Source organism: Nerophis ophidion, linkage group LG05 (assembly GCF_033978795.1).
Source record: "Nerophis ophidion isolate RoL-2023_Sa linkage group LG05, RoL_Noph_v1.0, whole genome shotgun sequence".
Taxonomy (NCBI): Eukaryota; Metazoa; Chordata; class Actinopteri; order Syngnathiformes; family Syngnathidae; genus Nerophis; species Nerophis ophidion.
The window spans coordinates 5,970,356-5,991,696 of NC_084615.1; the positions used below are offsets into that span (position 1 = coordinate 5,970,356).

The 21,341-nt window shown below is 42.0% G+C and overlaps 1 protein-coding gene across 1 annotated transcript in view; it reads left to right on the forward strand.

Moving 5' to 3' along the window:
• LOC133552549 (dedicator of cytokinesis protein 2-like) overlaps window positions 1-21,341 on the forward strand; it is a 393,779-nt gene that overhangs the window by 54,119 nt on the left and 318,319 nt on the right. The window contains 4 exon segments of the mRNA XM_061899789.1: window positions 11,035-11,116; window positions 11,297-11,429; window positions 11,631-11,703; window positions 12,754-12,830. Coding sequence (XP_061755773.1) covers window positions 11,035-11,116; window positions 11,297-11,429; window positions 11,631-11,703; window positions 12,754-12,830 — 365 coding nt within the window.

Consider the following 21,341-nt stretch of genomic DNA (forward strand, 5'->3'; position numbering starts at 1 on the left):
GCTTCCAGCATATTGTTCAGAAGAGGCCCCGCCCACATAATTGAAGTTGATTTGTAACAAAACCAAAAAAAAAAGATTTGCAACTAAAAAGAATGTAACAAAAAAAATTTGGAAACAAAAAAATGTATTTAAAAAACAAAACAAAATAACATTTATAAATAAAAAGTGTGGTTCCATCCATCCATCCATTTCCTACCGCTGGTTGTAAAAGTTTTTTGAGGGTTTCAAATATGTTTTTTCCCAAATTGTTTTATGTTTGCAGATATTCTTTTCTGGCTGCAAATTTTTTTTTTTTTTCAAATATATTTTTGGGGGGTAACACATTAACTTTAATCTTGTGGGCGGGGCCTCCTCTTAGCCAACACTGTCAGAAGCCTTTTTATTGGTCAATCTCGGATGAGGGCGTGGCCATATGTTGACTGCTGACCACACCTTCCTCCCTTATCCAGCAAAAACAAGGTGTGGGCGATACTGACCAATAAAAAAGCTTCCAGCATATTGTTCAGAAGAGCCCCGCCCACATAATTGAAGTTGATTTGTAACAAAACCAAAAAAAAAAGATTTGCAACTAAAAAGAATGTAACAAAAAAAATTTGGAAACAAAAAAATGTATTTAAAAAACAAAACATCCATCCATCCATTTTCTACCGCTTATTCCCTTTCGGGGTCGCTGGCGCCTATCTCAGCTACAATCGGGCAGAAGGCGGGATACACCCTGGACAAAACAAAACATTTATAAATAAAAAGTGTGGTTCCATCCATCCATCCATTTTCTACCGCTGGTTGCAAAAGTTTTTTGAGGGTTTCAAATATGTTTTTTCCCAAATTGTTTTATGTTTGCAAATATTCTTTTCTGGTTGCAAATTTTTTATTTTTTTTCAAATATATTTTTGGGGACATTAACTTTAATCTTGTGGGCGGGGCCTCCTCTTAGCCAACACTGTCAGAAGCCTTTTTATTGGTCAATCTCGGATAAGGGCGTGGCCATATGGCACTGCTGACTACACTACTTCCCCTAGGTGATACTGACCAATAAAAGGTCTTCTAACATATTGTCCAGAAGAGGCCCCGCCCACAAGATTGAAGTTGAATTTGCAACCAAAACTGTTTTGTTCGATTTTTTTTTTTTGATTTTTTTTATATTTAAAATCCATTTTTTGTTAGCATTTCTTTTTTCCATAGATTTGATCTATTTGTTTTGCAAATCTTTTTGTATGGTTTAAAATCAATTTTTTGTTAATTGGTATAAAAAAACACCCATTTCTATCTACAATAATGCAACTGTTATGCTTTGATGCAGATTTGATGTAATATATATTAAATGCAGGTTGTTGTTGTTAGTAACGATGTGAAATGGCTTGTAGCAGCAATAAAGCCTACAAGTCAGCATTTTGATACAATCGGCTATGAATCTGCGATTAAAAAACATGTACCTATAAGGGCTGCGAATCTTTGGGTGTCCCACGATTCGATTCAATATCGATTCTTGGGGTCGTGATTCGATTATAAATCAATTTTTTCGATTCAATGCGATTCTCAATTCAAAAACGATATTTTTCCGATTCAAAAGGATTCTGTATTCATTCAATACATAGATTTCAGCAGGATCTAACCCAGTCTGCTTACATGCTAGCAGAGTAGTAGATTTTTAAAAAAGCTTTTATAATTGTAAAGGACAATATTTTATCAACTGATTGCAATAATGTAAATTTGTTTTAATTATTAAACGAACCAAAAATATGACTTATTTTATCTTTGTGAAAACTTTGGACACAGTGTGTTGTCAAGTTTAAGAGATGCGATGCAAGTGTAAGCCACTATGACACTCTTATTCTTTTTATTTTATTTTTATAAATGTCTAATGATAATGTCAATGAGGGATTTTTAATCACTGCTATGCTGACATAACTAATATTGATACTGTTGTTGATAATCATTTTTGTTTCACTACTTTTGGTTTTGTTCTGTGTGGTGTTTGTGTCTCCTCTCAATTGCTGTTTATTGCAGTTCTGAGTGTTGCTGGCTCAGGTTTGCTTTTGGAATTGGATTGCATTGTTATGGTATGGTTTTGTTGGATTGATTAAAAAAAAATAAAAATAAATAAAAATAGATTTTTTAAAAATGAGAATCAATTCTGAATCGCACAACGTGAGATCGCGATTCAAATTCGAATCGATTTTTTCCCACACCACTAGTATCCAAACAGATTTAGTCAGCATTTTAGATGCATTCCAATAAATACTTGGATCAAGGCATAATTGTCTGTTGGCTCAACCTAGTGGAGAAGTTGGCAAACTGCACTTTAATCCAACTGTTAAGACACACACCTGTACAGCTCCCTCTCAATCATTTAGATGTTTTTTTTTTTTTTGGTTTTTTTGAGAACCTGATAGGGGTGTAACGGTACACAAACATTTTGGTTTGGTTTAGAGGTCACGGTTCAATTCATTTTCGGTACAGTAAGAAAACAACAAAATATAAATTTTTGGGTTATTTATTTACCAAATTTGTAAACAATGGCTTTATCCTTTTAACATTGGGAACACTATAATAATTCTGCCCACGTTAATCCACATTAAACTGTTGCTTTGATTAAATAAACTGACAAAACCTTTCTTCTACATATAAAAAGTGCAACATTAAACAGTTTTAAGTCAACTCATCATGCTTAATTTATTACAGCATTTGGGAAGCCTGTAGTTGAATTTTATTATGTAAATGTTATATTTTTGTTAACATGTGATAGCAGGGACCCTGCCATTCAAAACTAGGCTGCGACATTACTAATGAGTAATATAACTATAGCTGAAAAACATAAAACAAGAGAGACTATTCACCTCTGAACACCATGGAGTTCATGTTAGTTCATTTGAAATAACAGACAGACAGGGCTTTGTTGCTCCTAACACACACACACAGCAAAATGAGCTAACGTTACGCTAAAAGCTAATTAGCCTTCACCTCAAGCCAGAACTGCGAGCGAGCTGAGCTGCAGTTTAAGTTTCTAGAAGGTCAAAAGGCTCATAGTGATGTTAGTAGAAGTTGTTGTGACTGGGAGGTGTTTTTTTATCATTTGGTTAGAGTACGCTGTCCGCTGCCAAACATATATCTGCCTGACGCTGAAGCATTGAATACATGCGTTCTGAATACGCACTGCTGATTGGCTTCGTATGTAACCAATCATATGGTTGTCTGGGCGGGACAATGCTGGGTGCTGACACAGAGGCAGAAAGCAGAGCAGCTTTTGAAGACTTTTGCTTACAAACTCGTTCGATACACCTCCGAACCGGACTGAAACCCCCATACCGAAACAGTTCCATACAAATACACGTACCGTTACACCCCTAGAACCTGATGTTATAATTACTTTTGATTAACAGCGATCCACAAACCGTTGTTTCATTTAAAGATATTAAACAATAGCAAGCAAGGTAATACTAAATACTAAGTATACTAATAAAAACATTTGGCTTAAACACGGTTATATTTAAGTTAAGCTGAGAGAGAATTATTTCATCAACATGCCTTTTTGGTACATATGAGGTTTGGTGAAGATGCATGTGAGACCTGGAGATGGTTACGTCTTACCATTATTTGATTAACGTGGACCCCAACCTTAACAAGTTGAAAAACTTATTCAGGTGTTACCATTTAAAGTTAAAGTACCAATGGGTGTCACGCACACACTATCCATCCATCCCTCCATCCATCTTCTTCCGCTTATCCGAGGTCGGGTCGCGGGGGCAGCAGCCTAAGCAGAGAAGCCCAGACTTCCCTCTCCCCAGCCACTTCGTCTAGCTCTTCCCGGGGGATCCCGAGGCGTTCCCAGGCCACCCGGGAGACATAGTCTTCCCAACGTGTCCTGGGTCTTCCCCGTGGCCTCCTACCGGTTGGACGTGCCCTAAACACCTCCCTCGGGAGGCGTTCGGGTGGCATCCTGACCAGATGCCCGAACCACCTCATCTGGCTCCTCTCGATGTGGAGGAGCAGCGGCTTTACTTTGAGTTCCTCCCGGATGACAGAGCTTCTCACCCTATCTCTAAGGGAGAGACCCGCCACACGGCGGAGGAAACTCATTTCGGCCGCTAGTACCCGTGATCTTATCCTTTCGGTCATGACCCAAAGCTCATGACCATAGGTGAGGATGGGAACGTAGATCGACCGGTAAATTGAGAGCTTTGCCTTCCGGCTCAGCTCCTTCTTCACCACAACGGATCGGTACAACGTCCGCATTACTGAAGACGCCGCACCGATCCGCCTGTCGATCTCACGATCCACTCTTCCCTCACTCGTGAACAAGACTCCGAGGTACTTGAACTCCTCCACTTGGGGCAGGGTCTCCTCCCCAACCCGGAGATGGCATTCCACCCTTTTCCGGGAGAGAACCATGGATTCGGATTTGGAGGTGCTGATTCTCATTCCGGCCGCTTCACACTCGGCTGCGAACCGATCCAGTGAGAGCTGAAGATCCCGGCCAGATCACGGCAGGGTTCTTGAGGGTGCATGGGAGTTTGCCCAACCAGTCTACATGTGCTTTGTGGACTTGGAGAAGGCATTCGACCGTGTCCCTCGGGAAGTCCTGTGGGGAGTGCTCAGAGAGTATGGGGTATCGGACTGTCTTATTATGGTAGTCCGATCCCTGTACGATCAGTGTCAGAACTTGGTCCGCATTGCCGGCAGTAAGTCGGACACGTTTCCAGTGAGGGTTGGACTCCGCCAAGGCTGCCCTTTGTCACCGATTCTGTTCATAACTTTTATGGACAGAATTTCTAGGCGCAGTCAAGGCATTGAGGGGTTCCGGTTTGGTGACCGCAGGATTAGGTCTTTGCTTTTTGCAGACGATGTAGTCCTGTTTGCTTCATCTGGCCGGGATCTTCAGCTCTCACACACACACTAGATGTGGCGAAATTATTCTCTGCATTTGACTCATCACCCTTGATCACCACCTGGGAGGTGAGGGGAGCAGTAGCGGTGCCACACCCGGGAATCATTTCTGGTGATTTAACCCCCAATTCCACCCCTTGATGCTGAGTGCCAAGCAGGGAGGTAATGACTCCCATTTTTTTATAGTCCATGATATAACTCACCACCTACCCATCTCAGGGCGGACATTCTGACTTGAGTAGGTTACTGGGTCATTTGTATGGAATATGTACTGTACTGTGCAAGCTACTAATACAAGTTTCAATCAATCAATCAATCAATACACACTTGACACTCTGTGGATGCGTAGTAACAGATGATCTTGTCTTCTGTGAACTGGTGAAGGATAGGGAAAGATAGTACCAAGCTCTAAGGACGGCTCGAAGAAAAGGTGTCTGTAAAAAGTCAAAGACATCCCTTCTATGCTGAACAAATACCAGCCTTGGTCGTGTCATCAACGCTCAAGACGTGCAAGGCTTTGGGGCTTTCATGTATTTCAGTAGTTCAGTTCATACAGTGAAACGTTTGTGTTTTATAGATTCAAAACACACAAAGTACTTCAAGAATGTGTCTTTAAGGTCTTGATCATTTAGATCAGGGATTTCAAAGTGGTTTTCATTGAGGGCTGCTTGTAACACTGAGTAATGTATGAATTTGCCTCTAGATTTCATTATTGATTGATTGATTGAGACTTTTATTAGTAGATTGCACAGTACAGTACATATTCCGTACAATTGACCACTAAATGGTAACACCCGAATACGTTTTTCAACTTATTTAAGTATGGGTCCACGTTAATCAATTCATGGTATTCATTATATACATTGTTTTAGGTAGACTGTCTATTTTACAGAAAAACCTTACATTACGAAATTGTACTGTTTTTTTTAAACGTTTTACAGTAAATGGAAAAACCGTACCACTGTTTTTTGGTTTTTTTTTACAGGAAAAGCTGGCAGCTTACTTGCCAGAATTTTACTTTTAAATTTACATTGGTTTTTACAATATTATATTGTTCATGGAAAAACAGTACAAATGTTTTACTTATTCTGGCAACTTAGCTGTCATTTTTTCTACAGTAAAAACAAATGTACCGTCTTTCTATTTACAGCTGGGGTGCCCACACTTTTTCTGCAGGCAAGCTACTTTTCAATTGACCAACTTGAGGGGATCTACCTCATTTATATATATCATTTATATTTATTTATTTATGAAAGAGACATTTATGTAAACAAGTTAAATGTGTTTAATGATAATACAAGCATGGGTTAGGGTTAGACATATAGATGTCTTTCTTTTACAAAGACAAGAATATAAGTTGGTGTATTACCTGATTCTGATGACTTGCATTGATTGGAATCAGACAGTAATGATGATAACGCCCACGTTTTCAAATGGAGGAGAAAAAAAGTTGTCCTTTCCATACAATACCACATGAAAGTGGTTGGTTTTTGGCATCTAATTCATCCAGCTTCCATACACTTTACAAGAAAAACATTGGCGGCACATTCCGTAGCTTGCTTGATTGACATTCACGGCACCCGAGGGTCTTGTGAGATGACGCTGGCTGCTGCCAGTTCATTATTATGAAAAAATGACAGAGAGGAAGGCGAGAAACACTTTTTATTTCAACATACTTTCGCGCCGTCCCTTCCGTCAAAACTCTAAAGGCCGACTGCACATTTCCTATCTTCACAATAAAAGCCCTGCTTCTATTTTTTTTAAAAGCCTAGCTGGAGATCGACTGACACACCCCCCGCGGTCGACTGGTAGCTCGCGATCGACGTAATGGGCACCCCTGATTTACAGTAATACACTAATTAAAATAACAACCATGGATTTTAAAGTAAAAAAACTGGCAGCTCAGTTAACAGAATTTTTACGCAATGAACAGTTCTCTTTTTTTTCAATTTACAGTAATATACTGTAAAGAACTATGTAACATTTGTCATTTTTATTCATTTTTGATGGTTCGTTTGCTGTAAAATTAAGTATTTGTATTTATTTTTATTTAGACAAAAACATGTTTGAAAAGTATGATAATATACTGAAATATTTGTTGTAATATAGGATACTATTAAAGTTTAAAAGGTATGCAATTTCAAGCAGTACATACATTTTTTTCTGTTAAAATGAAAAAAATCACATACATGAAGAAAACATGAAGTACTTTTTTTGACACATATCATTTCCAGATGTTTGCAAACCAGATAAAATGATATTTGATTTTTACAGATTTTTAAAAATCTGTAAATTTTACTTTACAATGTTCCATTCACAGTAATGCACTGTAAAAACACAATAACAGAACAGTTCGGTCACCTGAATTTTTCAGTAAACATAACAGAGTGACAGATTTTCTATTTGGAGAAAAATATTGTAAAACCACAGCCGTTTATCCATGATAGAGAACCGCCATCTTAGTCACGGGAATGTTACCTTAATTAAAACCTCTAAAGGCTTAGTGGCCACATGCGTGGACAGCACCTTTTAGCTCTTATTTCCAAAATTATGTACACTAATGAATTGGGATTTCATGGCCACTTATGTGGACACTTATAATGCCATCTAGTGGTGTCAGAAGAGTATAACATACAATGGAATTTGGTAAAAAAAAAAAAAAGTGTAAAAATAAGAATTAGAATCACTAAACATGAAGTACATCTTTGTGTACTTATGGACTAAGTATGTCCTATCAAAAGATGATTCTTAGTTTTTATTCTAATTAGGGTCCAATAAGCCCAATTAACAAAGAAAAATAAAATAAAGCTTGGGCCTTAAGAGGTTTAAAATAACAAAGGTGGTGGTGCCATTTTTCAATTTACAGTAATTTGGTATAAAAACCACTGCCAGTTTTTTGTTTTTTAACAGTTAAATATACACATTTGTTTTACAGTGCGGGAAAAAAAAAACAGTATCTCAACCCAACAGTGCTGAACTGGACTTTTATTTAGTTTGCTTTGTTGTTTGCTTCACGGTGGCAGAGGGGTTAGTGCGTCTGCCTCACAATACGAAGTTCCTGCAGTCCTGGGTTCAAAAATCCAGGCTCGGGATCTTTCTGTGTGGAGTTTGCATGTTCTCCCCGTGAATGGGTGGGTTCCCTCCGGGTACTCCGGCTTCCTCCCACTTCCAAAGACATGCACCTGGGGATAGGTTGATTGGCAACACTAAATGGTCCCTAGTGTGTGAATGTGAGTGTGAATGTTGTCTGTCTATCTGTGTTGGCCCTGTGATGAGGTGGCGACTTGTCCAGGGTGTACCCCGCCTTCCGCCCGATTGTAGCTGAGATAGGCGCCAGCGCCCCCCGCGACCCCGAAAGGGAATAAGCGGTAGAAAATGGATGGATGGATGTTGTTTTTCACATTCTCTTTGCTCTACATAATCACATTTTATTCTATTTTCTATGTATTTTATTATGTTTATAAACTATTCCCAAATAATCTGTGCTTTTTATAACATCTGTGTATAGCTTATTCTATTTAAATTATGATGTCCGTACTATTGTTTTTGTGGTACTCATTGGGCTAAATCTGAGACCTCGGGTGTTAAATTCCATCATGTGTCTAATGTGTGCTTCTATGACAATACATTCCCTCGACAAAATTTGATAAATTTAAAGAAAACCTTACTACAAATATTTCCTGAGCCTTTAATTTGTAGCTTGGTTTGAATTAATCTCCTGAAATCAAACAACCTTTGTGCAATATTGTAATCCATGAAGGTGCACCTGTATGTCACAAATTCAGAAAAAAAGAAGAAATTTATCCCACAACTCTTAAGTACTTGTTTTCAAATTATTTTAAAAGCATACTAATTGAAATAATTTGAATAAATATATATATATATATATATATACACTCCTCAGCCTTCCCGGTAAGGTTTATTCAGGTGTACTGGAGAGGAGGCTACGCCAGATAGTTGAACCTCGGATTCAGGAGGAACAGTGTGGTTTTCATCCTGGTCGTGGAACTGTGGACCAGCTCTATACTCTCGGCAGGGTTCTTGAGGGTGCATGGGAGTTTGCCCAACTAGTCTACATGTGCTTTGTGGACTTGGAGAAGGCATTCGACAATTGTCCCTCGGGAAGTCCTGTGGGGAGTGCTCAGAGAGTATGGGGTATCGGACTGTCTTATTGTGGCGGTCCGCTCCCTGTATGATCAGTGCCAGAGCTTGGTCCGCACTGCTGGCAGTAAGTCGGACACGTTTCCAGTGAGGGTTGGACTCCGCCAAGGCTGTCCTTTGTCACCCATTCTGTTCATAACTTTTATGGACAGAATTTCTAGGCGCAGTCAAGGCGTTGAGGGGTTCCGGTTTGGTGACCGCAGGATTAGGTCTCTGCTTTTTGCAGATGATGTGGTCCTGATGGCTTCATCTGACCGGGATCTTCAGCTCTCGCTGGATCGGTTTGCAGCCGAGTGTGAAGCGACCGGAATGAGAATCAGCACCTCCAAGTCCGAGTCCATGGTTCTCGCCCGGAAAAGGGTGGAATGCCATCTCCGGGTTGGGGAGGAGACCCTGCCCCAAGTGGAGGAGTTCAAGTACCTAGGAGTCTTGTTCACGAGTGAGGGAAGAGTGGATCGTGAGATCGACAGGCGGATCGGTGCGGCGTCTTCAGTAATGCGGACGTTGTACCGATCCGTTGTGGTGAAGAAGGAGCTGAGCCGGAAGGCAAAGCTCTCAATTTACCAGTCGATCTACGTTCCCATCCTCACCTATGGTCATGAGCTTTGGGTCATGACCGAAAGGATAAGATCACGGGTACAAGCGGCCCAAATGAGTTTCCAGGTCCCTCCTTTAGAGATAGGGTGAGAAGTTCTGTCATCCGGGAGGAACTCAAAGTAAAGCCGCTGCTCCTCCACATCGAGAGGAGCCAGATGAGGTGGTTCGGGCATCTGGTCAGGATGCCACCCGAACGCCTCCCTAGGGAGGTGTTTAGGGCACGTCCAACCGGTAGGAGGCCACGGGGAAGACCCAGGACACGTTGGGAAGACTGTCTCTCCCGGCTGGCCTGGGAACGCCTCGGGATCCCCCGGGAAGAGTTAGACGAAGTGGCTGGGGAAAGGGAAGTCTGGGCTTCCCTGCTTAGGCTGTTGCCCCCGCGACCCGACCTCGGATAGGCGGAGGAGGATGGATGGATGGATGGATGAATAAATATGTCTGATGTTTAGACGTAGAAAATCTGAGTTGATACTAATTAATACTATTTAAATTTTTTCTTCATATATAGCATGATTCAATGAGATAATATTATACAACCGTTTAAATCTAGATGATTTAGCATTTGTGTTGGAAAAGTGATCCCTACACTGAACATTACATTCCAATTTGACTATTATTATTAGCATATTATAATTGGGTTTTTCAAAATGATGATTAATCACAAACAATAGAGCATTAATTATGTGTATATGCAGATTTATACATCAGTGGCAAGACTTTTTTGCTCACTGGTACTTTTGTGTTAAAATACATCCTGAATGGACTTTATTTAAAACTTTTGCCAAGTTTTGAGCAAACAACGTTTATTCTTGCATTCAAGTAAAACATTTTACAAAATATGTTTTCGGGTTGGGCTTCACGGTGGCAGAGGGGTTAGTGCGTCTGCCTCACAATAAGAACTTCCTGCAGTCCTGGGTTCAAATCCAGTCTCGGGATCTTTCTGTGTGGAGTTTGCATGTTCTCCCCGTGAATGCGTGGGTTCCCTCCGGGTACTCCGGCTTCCTCCCACTTCCAAAGACATGCACCTGGGGATAGGTTGATTGGCAACACTAAATTGGCCCTAGTGTGTGAATGTGAGTGTGAATGTTGTCTGTCTGTGTTGGCCCTGCGATGAGGTGGCGACTTGTCCAGGGTGTACCCCGCCTTCCGCCCGATTGTAGCTGAGATAGGCGCCAGCGCTCCCCGCGACCCCAGAAGGGAATAAGCGGTAGAAAATGGATGGATAATTAATCATAATAAATCCAAATTCAAAAGTGTGATTCATCTAATTCAAATACATGCACATAAGAATATAAATAACTGCAGTAATGATTGTATCCAAATTGAACTTTTGGGTTGTACAACTGTATTTTTTCTATTCTGTGATTATTTATTTGTGTTTCTTCCTTGCAGTGAGAACTATCTGATCAGGTGGGGCAGCAAAGGGTTCCCCAAAGAGATTGACATGCTCAACAACCTGAAGGTTGTCTTTACAGTAAGTGACCACATGGGAGCAGTGTTGCACCATCACTGACGGCTACTGACGTCACATGTACAACTCTCACTCCCAGTGGGCTAAGCATCTTTTATCTGACTCTTTGGTCGATGGCTATGCACTCAAAATGTGTGTTTGTGTGTGTGTGTGTGTGTGTGTGTGTGTGTGTGTGTGTGTCAGGATCTCGGGAATAAGGACCTAAGCAGGGACAAGATTTACCTGATCTGTCAGATAGTCCGAGTGGGCAGAATGGACTTAAAGGAAACCAACAAGAAGTGCACTCAAGGTCTCAGACGGCCTTTTGGAGTGGCAGGTGCATTTTTCTTTTCTCTTTTTATCGTGATTAAAGTTACAATTTTGACTGTTTCATTTTACTCTTGACCCTGAAGGTCAGCAGCTGCATTATTAATAGTCCACTGTGCGCTGCCAAGTCACAGGAAAGACCGTGGGAGCTTGAAATGTCTTCTTTTGCTGTAATATTCTGCAGAGACATATTTATTTTCTTGTCTCCTAGTGATGGACATCAGTGACATCATCAAAGGGAAGGTTGAATGCGACGAGAAGCAGTTTTTCATCCCCTTCGCTCCGTACGTACTTCTTTTCCTCCTGACGTCTTTATTGCAGGTCTTTGTAAAAGTGAAAGAGAACACAGGGTAACAGTTTTGAAATCTCAAATTCACGCCAAATGTGCTGTTGTGGATTACTCACTGCCTCGTTTTATACACTACACAATTACAAACAATGCAGTGGAGTTATGTACTTAACAAAAAAAAAAAAGTGAAATAGCTGAAAACATGTTTTAGTGCGTCTGCCTCACAATACAAAAGTCCTGGGTTCAATCCCGGGCTCGGGATCTTTCTGTCTGGAGTTTGCATGTTCTTCCCGTGACTGCGTGGGTTCTCTCCGGGTACTCCGGCTTCCTCCCACATCCAAAGACATGCACCTGGGGATAGGCTCCTCTCACCTCCAAAGACATGCACCTGGGGATAGGCCCCTCCCACCTCCAAAGACATGCACCTGGGGATAGGCTCCTCCCACCTCCAAAGACATACACTTGGGGATAGGCTCCTCCCACCTCCAAAGACATGCACCTGGGGATAGGCCCCTCCCACCTCCAAAGACATGCACTTGGGGATAGGCTCCTCCCACCTCCAAAACATGCACCTGCGGATAGGCCCTTCCCACCTCCAAAGACATGCACCTGGGGATAGGCCCCTCCCACCTCCAAAGACATGCACCTGGGGATAGGCCCCTCCCACCTCCAAAGACATGCACCTGGGGATAGGCCCCTCCCACCTCCAAAGACATGCACCTGGCGATAGGTTGATTGGCAACATTAAATTGGCCCTACGGTGGCAATTTGTCCAGGGTGTACCCTGCCTTCCGCCTGAATGCAGCTGAGATAGGCTCCAGCACCCCGCGCAACCCTGTAAGGGACAACCGTTAGGAAATGGATGAATGGCATCTTACATAGCATACACCTTAACAACTCCCAGTTGTACCATTTGCTAATTAATAAGGTGGCCATATTTTTTGAAAGCCTCATCAAATGATGCTCGTGATTCTTCTGTTAATGTGTGTGTGTGTGTGTGTGTGTGTGTGTGTGTGTGTGTGTGTGTGTGTGTTTGTGTTTGCAGGGTTATCACGGAGAACGACTTTCTACACACCTTTTTGAACAAAGTGACGACGTCCCGGGGAGACAGCGGAGGCCAAGGTACAGTCGTCCACTGGCACTTCCTGTCCGTCTTGCTTTGAGCACTCCTGTGATTCTCTTGGCTGGTCTTCTTAAGTCTGACACCATGGATCAAACCCAACGCTCCCTTTAGCCAATGTTTTGATACTTCTTCCTCTTTGCTCAGCACCCTCGCCATCTTCCTGACCTCAGAGCATTAAGCTTTTATCTTAGCTGGCAAAACCTGACAGCCTTAAGCACAACCTTGATTTGAAAAGAGCACTCGAGGCCACTTTTCCTTTAAAACCCTGACATCCTTCTTCTACCACACACAATATAGTAGAGCCACTAATGTTTGATGCGTCCACAATATCCACTGTTGACCTTAACTCAGTTTTTATGACTTTTTACACTTTGAAATCATAAAGAACGCAAAATTCCCCTGAACATGGATTTGTTTAAAAAAACCAAAAAATTCTAACGATTATCGCTATTCGCCGGTGTTTTGTTTTGTTTATATTTACTGGTCTACGTGGAGTCTTGTTCACGAGTGAGGGAAGAGTTGATGGTGAGATCGACAGGCGGATCGGTGCGGCGTCTTCAGTAATGCGGACGTTGTACCAATCCGTTGTGGTGAAGAAGGAGCTGAGCCGGAAGGCAAGGCTCTCAATTTACCGGTCGATCTACGTTCCCATCCTCACCTATGGTCATGAGCTTTGGGTCATGACCGAAAGGATAAGATCACGGGTACAAGCGGCAGAAATTAGTTTGGGTCTCTCCCTTAGAGATAGGGGTGAGAAGCTCTGCCATCCGGGAGGAACTCAAAGTAAAGCCGCTGCTCCTCCACATGGAGAGGAGCCAGATGAGGTGGTTCGGGCATCTGGTCAGGATGCCACCCGAACGCCTCCCTAGGGAGGTGTTTAGGGCACGTCCAACCGGTAGGAGGCCACGGGGAAGACCCAGGACACGTTGGGAAGACTATGTCTCCCGGCTGGCCTGGGAACGCCTCGGGATCCCCCGGGAAGAGCTGGACGAAGTGGCTGGGGAGAGGGAAGTCTGGGCTTCCCTGCTTAGGTTGTTTCCCCTGCAACCCGACTTTGGGTAAGCGGAAGAAGATGGATGGATGGATATATTTACTGGGTCAAATGATTAATTATTTTTGGTCGACTTCAAAGTAATGCCCTTTTCCGGTACAACTTTGTAGATATTGATTTGCCGATATGGCTTCACGGTGGCAGAGGGGTTAGTGCGTCTGCCTCACAATACGAAGGTCCTGCAGTCCTGGGTTCAAATGCAGGCTCGGGATCTTTCTGTGTGGAGTTTGCATGTTCTCCCCGTGAATGCGTGGGTTCCCTCCGGGTACTCCGGCTTCCTCCCACTTCCAAAGACATGCACCTGGGGATAGGTTGATTGGCAAAAACTGTTATAAAAAAAGTGGGACCCCAATAATTTACGGTGGGACCCCATATTTCTGACTCAACGCGGCCCCTCGGATCCCATTTTGAAAAGTCCTTGCACCGACGCTGGTATCGGGTCAACTCTGATTCAAAAGTTGCACAAAACCATGAATTTTCACTTTCTTTGTTATGAAACCCCATAAGTATACTTGTGTGATAACCATGGTTAGCATTAATTGATCAACGTGGACCCTGACAATAAACAAGTTGAAACATTTATTAGGGTGTTACCATATAGTGGTTAATTGTGCGGAATATGTACTGTACTGTGTAAACTGTACTGTTTCATATATTCTCTTCCTTTGCAATCTACTAATAAATGTTTCAATCAGTCAGTCAATCAATCAACTATTAAAACCATACACTCTCTCTGTCCTGTTCACTCTAATACCACAATGATAGTTTTTTCAGGGCCATTGAAAAAATAAGTCAGAAAGAAAAGTATCTCTATTTTCAGGGTAAATTGTTAATGTGAAGAAACTATTCTTCCCAGTGTTACGCCCTAATCTCCCTCAGAGCCCTATTCTCTATTTTTTTTAGCCGCTGTTTTGACTCTGTATTTAGTACAGCTAGAAAGCAAGTGCATCGTAGAAACGCTGCAGGACCCATAAAAAGGGTACATAATGGTCTGCTCTAGGACAGGGGTGCCCATTACGTCGATCGCGAGCTACCAGTCGACCGCGGGGGGTGTGTCAGTCGATCTCCAGCCAGGCTTTTAAAAAAAATAGACTTAAAAATTAGTGATCATCAATCTTCACCAAGACGTCACTTAAATGACATTCACGGTACCGGAGGGTCTTGTGAGATGACGCTGGCTGCTGCAAGATCATTATTATGAAAATATGACCGAGAGGAAGGCGAGAAACACTTTTTATTTCAACAGACTCTCGCGCCGTACCTTCCGTCAAAACTCTAAAGGCCGACTGCACATTTCCTATCTTCACAATAAAATGCTTCATGCTGCCTGCGCTAACTAAATACAGAGTCTCGGAAAACTGGCGTGCACAAGCGATCCCTCAGAAAGCTGGCGTGCACATCACTTGTGCACGCAAGCTTTCCGAGACTCTTATTTTGTTAGCGCAGGCAACATGAAGCAGGGCTTTTATTGTGAAGATAGGAAATGTGCAGTCGGCCTTTAGAGTTTTGACGGAAGGGACGGCGCGAAAGTCTGTTGAAATAAAAAGTGTTTCTCGCCTTCCTCTCTGTCATTTTTTCATAATAATGAACTGGCAGCAGCCAGCGTCATCTCACAAGACCCTCGGGTGCCGTGAATGTCAATCAAGCAAGCTACGGAATTTGCCGCCAATGTTTTTCTTGTAAAGTGTATGGAAGCTGGATGAATTAGATGCCAAAAACCAACCACTTTCATGTGGTATTGTACAGAAAGGACAACTTTTTTTCTCCTCCATTTGAAAATGTGGGCGTTATCATCATTACTGTCTGATTCCAATCAATGCAAGTCATCAGAATCAGGTAATACACCAACTTATATTCTTGTCTTTGTGAAAGAAAGACATCTATATGTGTTACACATGCTTGTATTATCATGAAACACATTTAACTTGTTTACAAAAATGTCTCTTTCATAAATAAATAAATATAAATGATATATATAAATGAGGTAGATCCCCTCGAGGTGGTCAATTGAAAAGTAGCTCGCCTGCAGAAAAAGTGTGGGCACCCCTGCTCTAGGATTAAAAAGATAGCAAAATGCCACAGGTGATAACATGAATGTGCAGTAAATGTGTGTCTTAACACCTCATTCAAATAGTGCAGTCTGCAGCACTTTTGAATTGTACGCACAGTCTTCGTAGATCACGCGGAACACACCCACAAATACTACAGACAATTATTTAGTTGTACACGTTGTATGTGGAGCCTAGTAGATCAGTTCCTAACTGTCGAAAAATAAACTGATAATTGATTATCAGTTCACTTGTATGGAATTTGTACTGTACTGTGCAATCTACTAATACAAGTATTAATCAATGAGAAAAGCCTATCCTGGCTGAACTACTGTTATCAGTTATAGAGATATTGGAAAAGAACATGATTTACTAATGCCTTTTGACATATAAGGGCCATTTAATGATGACTTGACATGGAATGATTACATATGGCTCCTTTAAAATGCTCGTGAAATATGAAGTTGTATTATGTCTATTTTCTCGCATCATTTCACTGAAAACTGCCTCTCCTTTTTCTTCATTTTTCCCCCTTTTTTTTTAGCTTGTACTGTGGCAACATATACTTCACTTTATATGTATCGCTATAAGGAGCATTCCAGAAAATACCCTAAACATGATGGATTAGCATCTAATGACCATCTTAGATTCCATCGGGACTGAACTTGCAGATAACCCGAAGCTGTTTGTGACATTAAATGTGTTAATATTATGTCTCAAGACCTATGCAAGATGCACAACTGTTTAATGCAAGTGTTCTGTGCATCAGAATGCTTGCACTAAATGATGAGATGATGAGCTACTTTACTGTTCATCACTTAACCTTCGTCTTAGTTTTAGTTTTTAAATGCATAAAAACACCACATACATTTATTTTTTTGCATCAAAGCTTTTTGACTTTGTCAGGAACCTCTTTGTCAACAAAATAAAACATTTAAATTTTTTTTCACTAAGTTATAAAATGCTCTGCTAGAAATTATGCCCTTGGTGTTGTTAGGGTCGGTTTCGACCCAGTTATAAAAATAAGAGGATAAAGCAATGATAAGAGCCAAAACTGAACACACTGATAGCCAGCTCCTCTCCCAATCATGTGAGCTTTAGTGGATTCTCATTTTACCTTGTAATCCTGTACAAAAACAAACAAAAGACGGACACTAAAAGTGTCACTTTTTGCCACTCTTATTTTTTTTTTATTAGTTTTGGAACTAGTAATCTATTTCTCTTGGTTTCATTTGCTTGATTGGTTGTTGTTTGTTTGATGTTGGATTTCTGTTGCTGAAAAAAATACTTTTTAGCCTTTTTCTTGAAGTAAATATATATGGGTCGAAATTGACCCGTAACACCATAGATGTTACTATAGTTAAAATTCTTAAAATGAAAAAATGAATAAAACACATTTATTTAAGAGATGTTTTCTAATACCCGTTAGTAATAGTTAGGTAACACAACAACCTTTTTTTATTTATATGATTCTCTTGAGGTTTGTTTTACCATTTTTAAAAATTGAAATCGAGGGGTATACTGACAAAAAAAAAAGGCCCAATGGCCCAAACCAAAAATATTAAAACCAATATTTTCAAGGATAAGAAAGCCTAACAAGGTAACCAAGAGATGAGAAATAAATTGGATGATAGATGATTGTTTTTAGTGTATTTTACTGCTGATTTAAGACATGGGTCAAAACCGACCCGTTAACATAAGAGATGGTAACAGAAAGTTAACACAAGAGGAAGGTTGAATAGAAGATGGTGCAGGGGAAAATCTTCCCATTAAGACGCCAATTCATCATCTACAGCCTTTTAAAGTTTCATATTTTGTCCTACAGCAGCAATAACAATTACAAATTGCACCAATTGCCGTAATGCTGTGGCGCAGCCATCCTGGAACAAATTGGTGGACCATTGCCGGCAGAAAAACGTGTGAAATGATGCTAGCCAGCCACAGAATTAGACATAATATGATGCAAAGGTTGTTGTATTAACAATGACATACGACGACCAGAGAGCACTTTTATGATACCCTGTTATTTCTGCTCCTGCCTGTTTGGCTCCATGATGTAAACAACAATTATCTTGTTTAAGAGATTTGCAATCTCAGTGAGTCCACCCTGATTAAAGGTTAATACGATTGAGATACAACTCTAAGACGGGGTTGGGGGAAAAAAAAATCATCTATTTTCTCGTTAGTGAAATTAAATATTGAATCAGTTATTGGACATACTTTGTGGAACTCTCCTGAAAGTGGCCTCCTGCAGATGTCCAAATATCTTCATTTTTACCAGAGTGCCCTGAGTCCTACTGTTCATCCAATATATCAACGCTGCCTGAGTTTGAGCCAATCAGTCGCCAGGATACAGATTGGTTAGTCTCATCTAGGGATGTACCGAAATGAAAATTTGTGGCCGAAGCCGAATAAAATTTAAACGCTTGGCCGAAGGCCGAATACCAAATACCGAATAATGAATGCAGTTTTTCACAATTTTTTAAATATTGCATAAATAGCCTAGAATAAATATTTACACGTTTTTCAAATAAAGTATTTTTTTATTGAATATTGACATTTTTTTTAATATTCCAGTAGCCTTTGCTTTTCAAAAAAAGCACAAAGTTTTTCATTTATATCAAACAAAACATGCATTCCAAAAAAATAAATAAAGTGCATTAAAGTGGATAAACCCACAACAAATGAATTATTGTCCTTTTGGCAAAAGTCTGCTTAGCCACAGTAGATATGCTAATAATGTAAACAGAAGGCTCAAGTAAATCTCAATTAAGTGTGTGCTTGTAACCCCATACACTTATACAGGTAGCCTACACAACAGGCCATCCATCCATCCATCCATTTTCTACCGCTTATTCCCTTTCGGGGTCGCGGGGGGCGCTGGCGCCTATCTCAGCTACAATCGGGCGGAAGGCGGGGTACACCCTGGACAAGTCGCCATCTCATCACAGGGCCAACACAGATAGAAGTGAAATGAAGTGAATTATATTTATATAGCGCTTTTTCTCAAGGCGCTTTACATAGTGAAACCCAATATCTAAGTTACATTTAAACCAGTGTGGGTGGCACTGAGAGCAGGTGGGTAAAGTGTCTTGCCCAAGGACACAACGGCAGTAACTAGGATGGCACAAGCGGGAATCGAACCTGCAACACTCAAGTTGCTGGCACAGCCACTCTACCAACCGAGCTATGCCGCCCCAGATAGACAGACAACATTCACACTCACATTCACGCACTAGGGACCATTTAGTGTTGCCAATCAACCTATCCCCAGGTGCATGTCTTTGGAGGTAGGAGGGGCCTATCCCCAGGTGCATGTCTTTGGAGGTGGGAGGGGCCTATCCCCAGGTGCATGTCTTTGGAGGTGGGAGGAAGCCGGAGTACCCAGAGGGAACCCACGCATTCACGGGGAGAACATGCAAACTCCACACAGAAAGATCCCGAGCCTGGATTTGAACCCAGGACTGCAGTACCTTTGTATTGTGAGGCAGACGCACTAACCCCTCTGCCACCGTGAAGCCCACAGTAGATATGCTAATAATGTAAACAGAAGGCTCAAGTAAATCTCAATTAAGTGTGTGCTTGTAACCTCATACACTTATACAGGTAGCCTACACAACAGGCTAATAATGTAAACAGAGGCCCCACTAAATCTCAATAAGTGTGTGCTTGTAACCTCTTACACTTATACAGGTACACAACATGTCACCGCGTCACTGCACGTTGGTTGATTGCGTCACCGCGTCAAAAAATTGCGTCACACGCCACTATTCGGCATTGTTTTTAACTCATTCCACCGAAGGCCGAATGTGGCTTTTTTTTGCCATATTCGGCCGAATATATTCGGTCACCGATTAATCGGTGCATCCCTAGTCTCATCTAGTGGCCAATTTTACTGTAGTATTGTTTTTTTTGGAGTTCATTTATTTAATGATCCAACGTGACAGTTTGTACTTCGCTAGTTATTTTCCCGTGTTACGTATACTTTCCTTTCCTGGTGCTCTTATTATGCTTCTACTTCCTGTTGAACACCTTGTTTTGCGGCACTTTCACTTTGTTTAGTTGCCTGCCGGTTTCACGGTGGCAGAGGGGTTAGTGCGTCTGCCTCACAATACGAAGGTCCAGCAGTCTTGGGTTCAAATCCAGGCTCGGGATCTTTCTGTGTGGAGTTTGCATGTTCTCCCCGTGAATGCGTGGGTTCCCTCCGGGTACTCCGGCTTCCTCCCACTTCCAAAGACATGCACCTGGTGATAGGTTGATTGGCAACACTAAATTGGCCCTAGTGTGTGAATGTGAGTGTGAATGTTGTCTGTCTATCTGTGTTGGCCCTGCGATGAGGTGGCGACTTGTCCAGGGTGTACCCCGCCTTCCGCCCAATTGTAGCTGAGATAGGCGCCAGCGCCCCCCGCGACCCCAAAAAGGAGATAAGCGGTAGAAAATGGATGGATGGATAGTTGCCTGCCAGCACACCTGATTTTCATTTCTAATCAAGTCTATTAAGGTTCACCTGCTGCTCTTTGCTAGTGTTGCATTATTGCTTGTTGTCAGTGTGCAAGTGTAACTGGCAACATTCCCTGCACAAGCCCTTTGGTTCTGCTGTTGTTTGCTCTTTAAAGGGGTCATTTTCTGCCGAACCAACTTTTCTTGTGTGTTGGAACCTGTTTTTGTGTTTTTGGGATCTCACAGAAATTTAAATCCAAACCATGAAGGTAAGTTTTATTCAGGTGTACTGGAGAGGAGGCTTCGCCGGACAGTCGAACCTCGGATTCAGGAGGAACAGTGTGGTTTTCGTCCTGGTCGTGGAACTGTGGACCAGCTCTATACTCTCGGCAGGGTTCTTGAGGGTGCATGGGAGTTTGCCCAACCAGTCTACATGTGCTTTGTGGACTTGGAGAAGGCATTCGACCGTGTCCCTCGGGAAGTCCTGTGGGGAGTGCTCAGAGAGTATGGGGTACCGGACTGTCTTATTGTGGCGGTCCGCTCCCTGTATGATCAGTGCCAGAGCTTGGTCCGCATTGCCGGGAGTAAGTCGGACACGTTTCCAGTGAGGGTTGGACTCCGCCAAGGCTGTCCTTTGTCACCCATTCTGTTCATAACTTTTATGGACAGAATTTCTAGGCGCAGTCAAGGCGTTGAGGGGTTCCGGTTTGGTGACCGCAGGATTAGGTCTCTGCTTTTTGCAGATGATGTGGTCCTGATGGCTTCATCTGGTCAGGATCTTCAGCTCTCACTGGATCGGTTCGCAGCCTAGTGTGAAGCGGTCGGAATGAGAATCAGCACCTCCAAGTCCGAGTCCATGGTTCTCGCCCGGAAAAGGGTGGAATGCCATCTCCGGGTTGGGGAGGAGACCCTGCCCCAAGTGGAGGAGTTCAAGTACCTAGGAGTCTTGTTCACGAGTGAGGGAAGAGTGG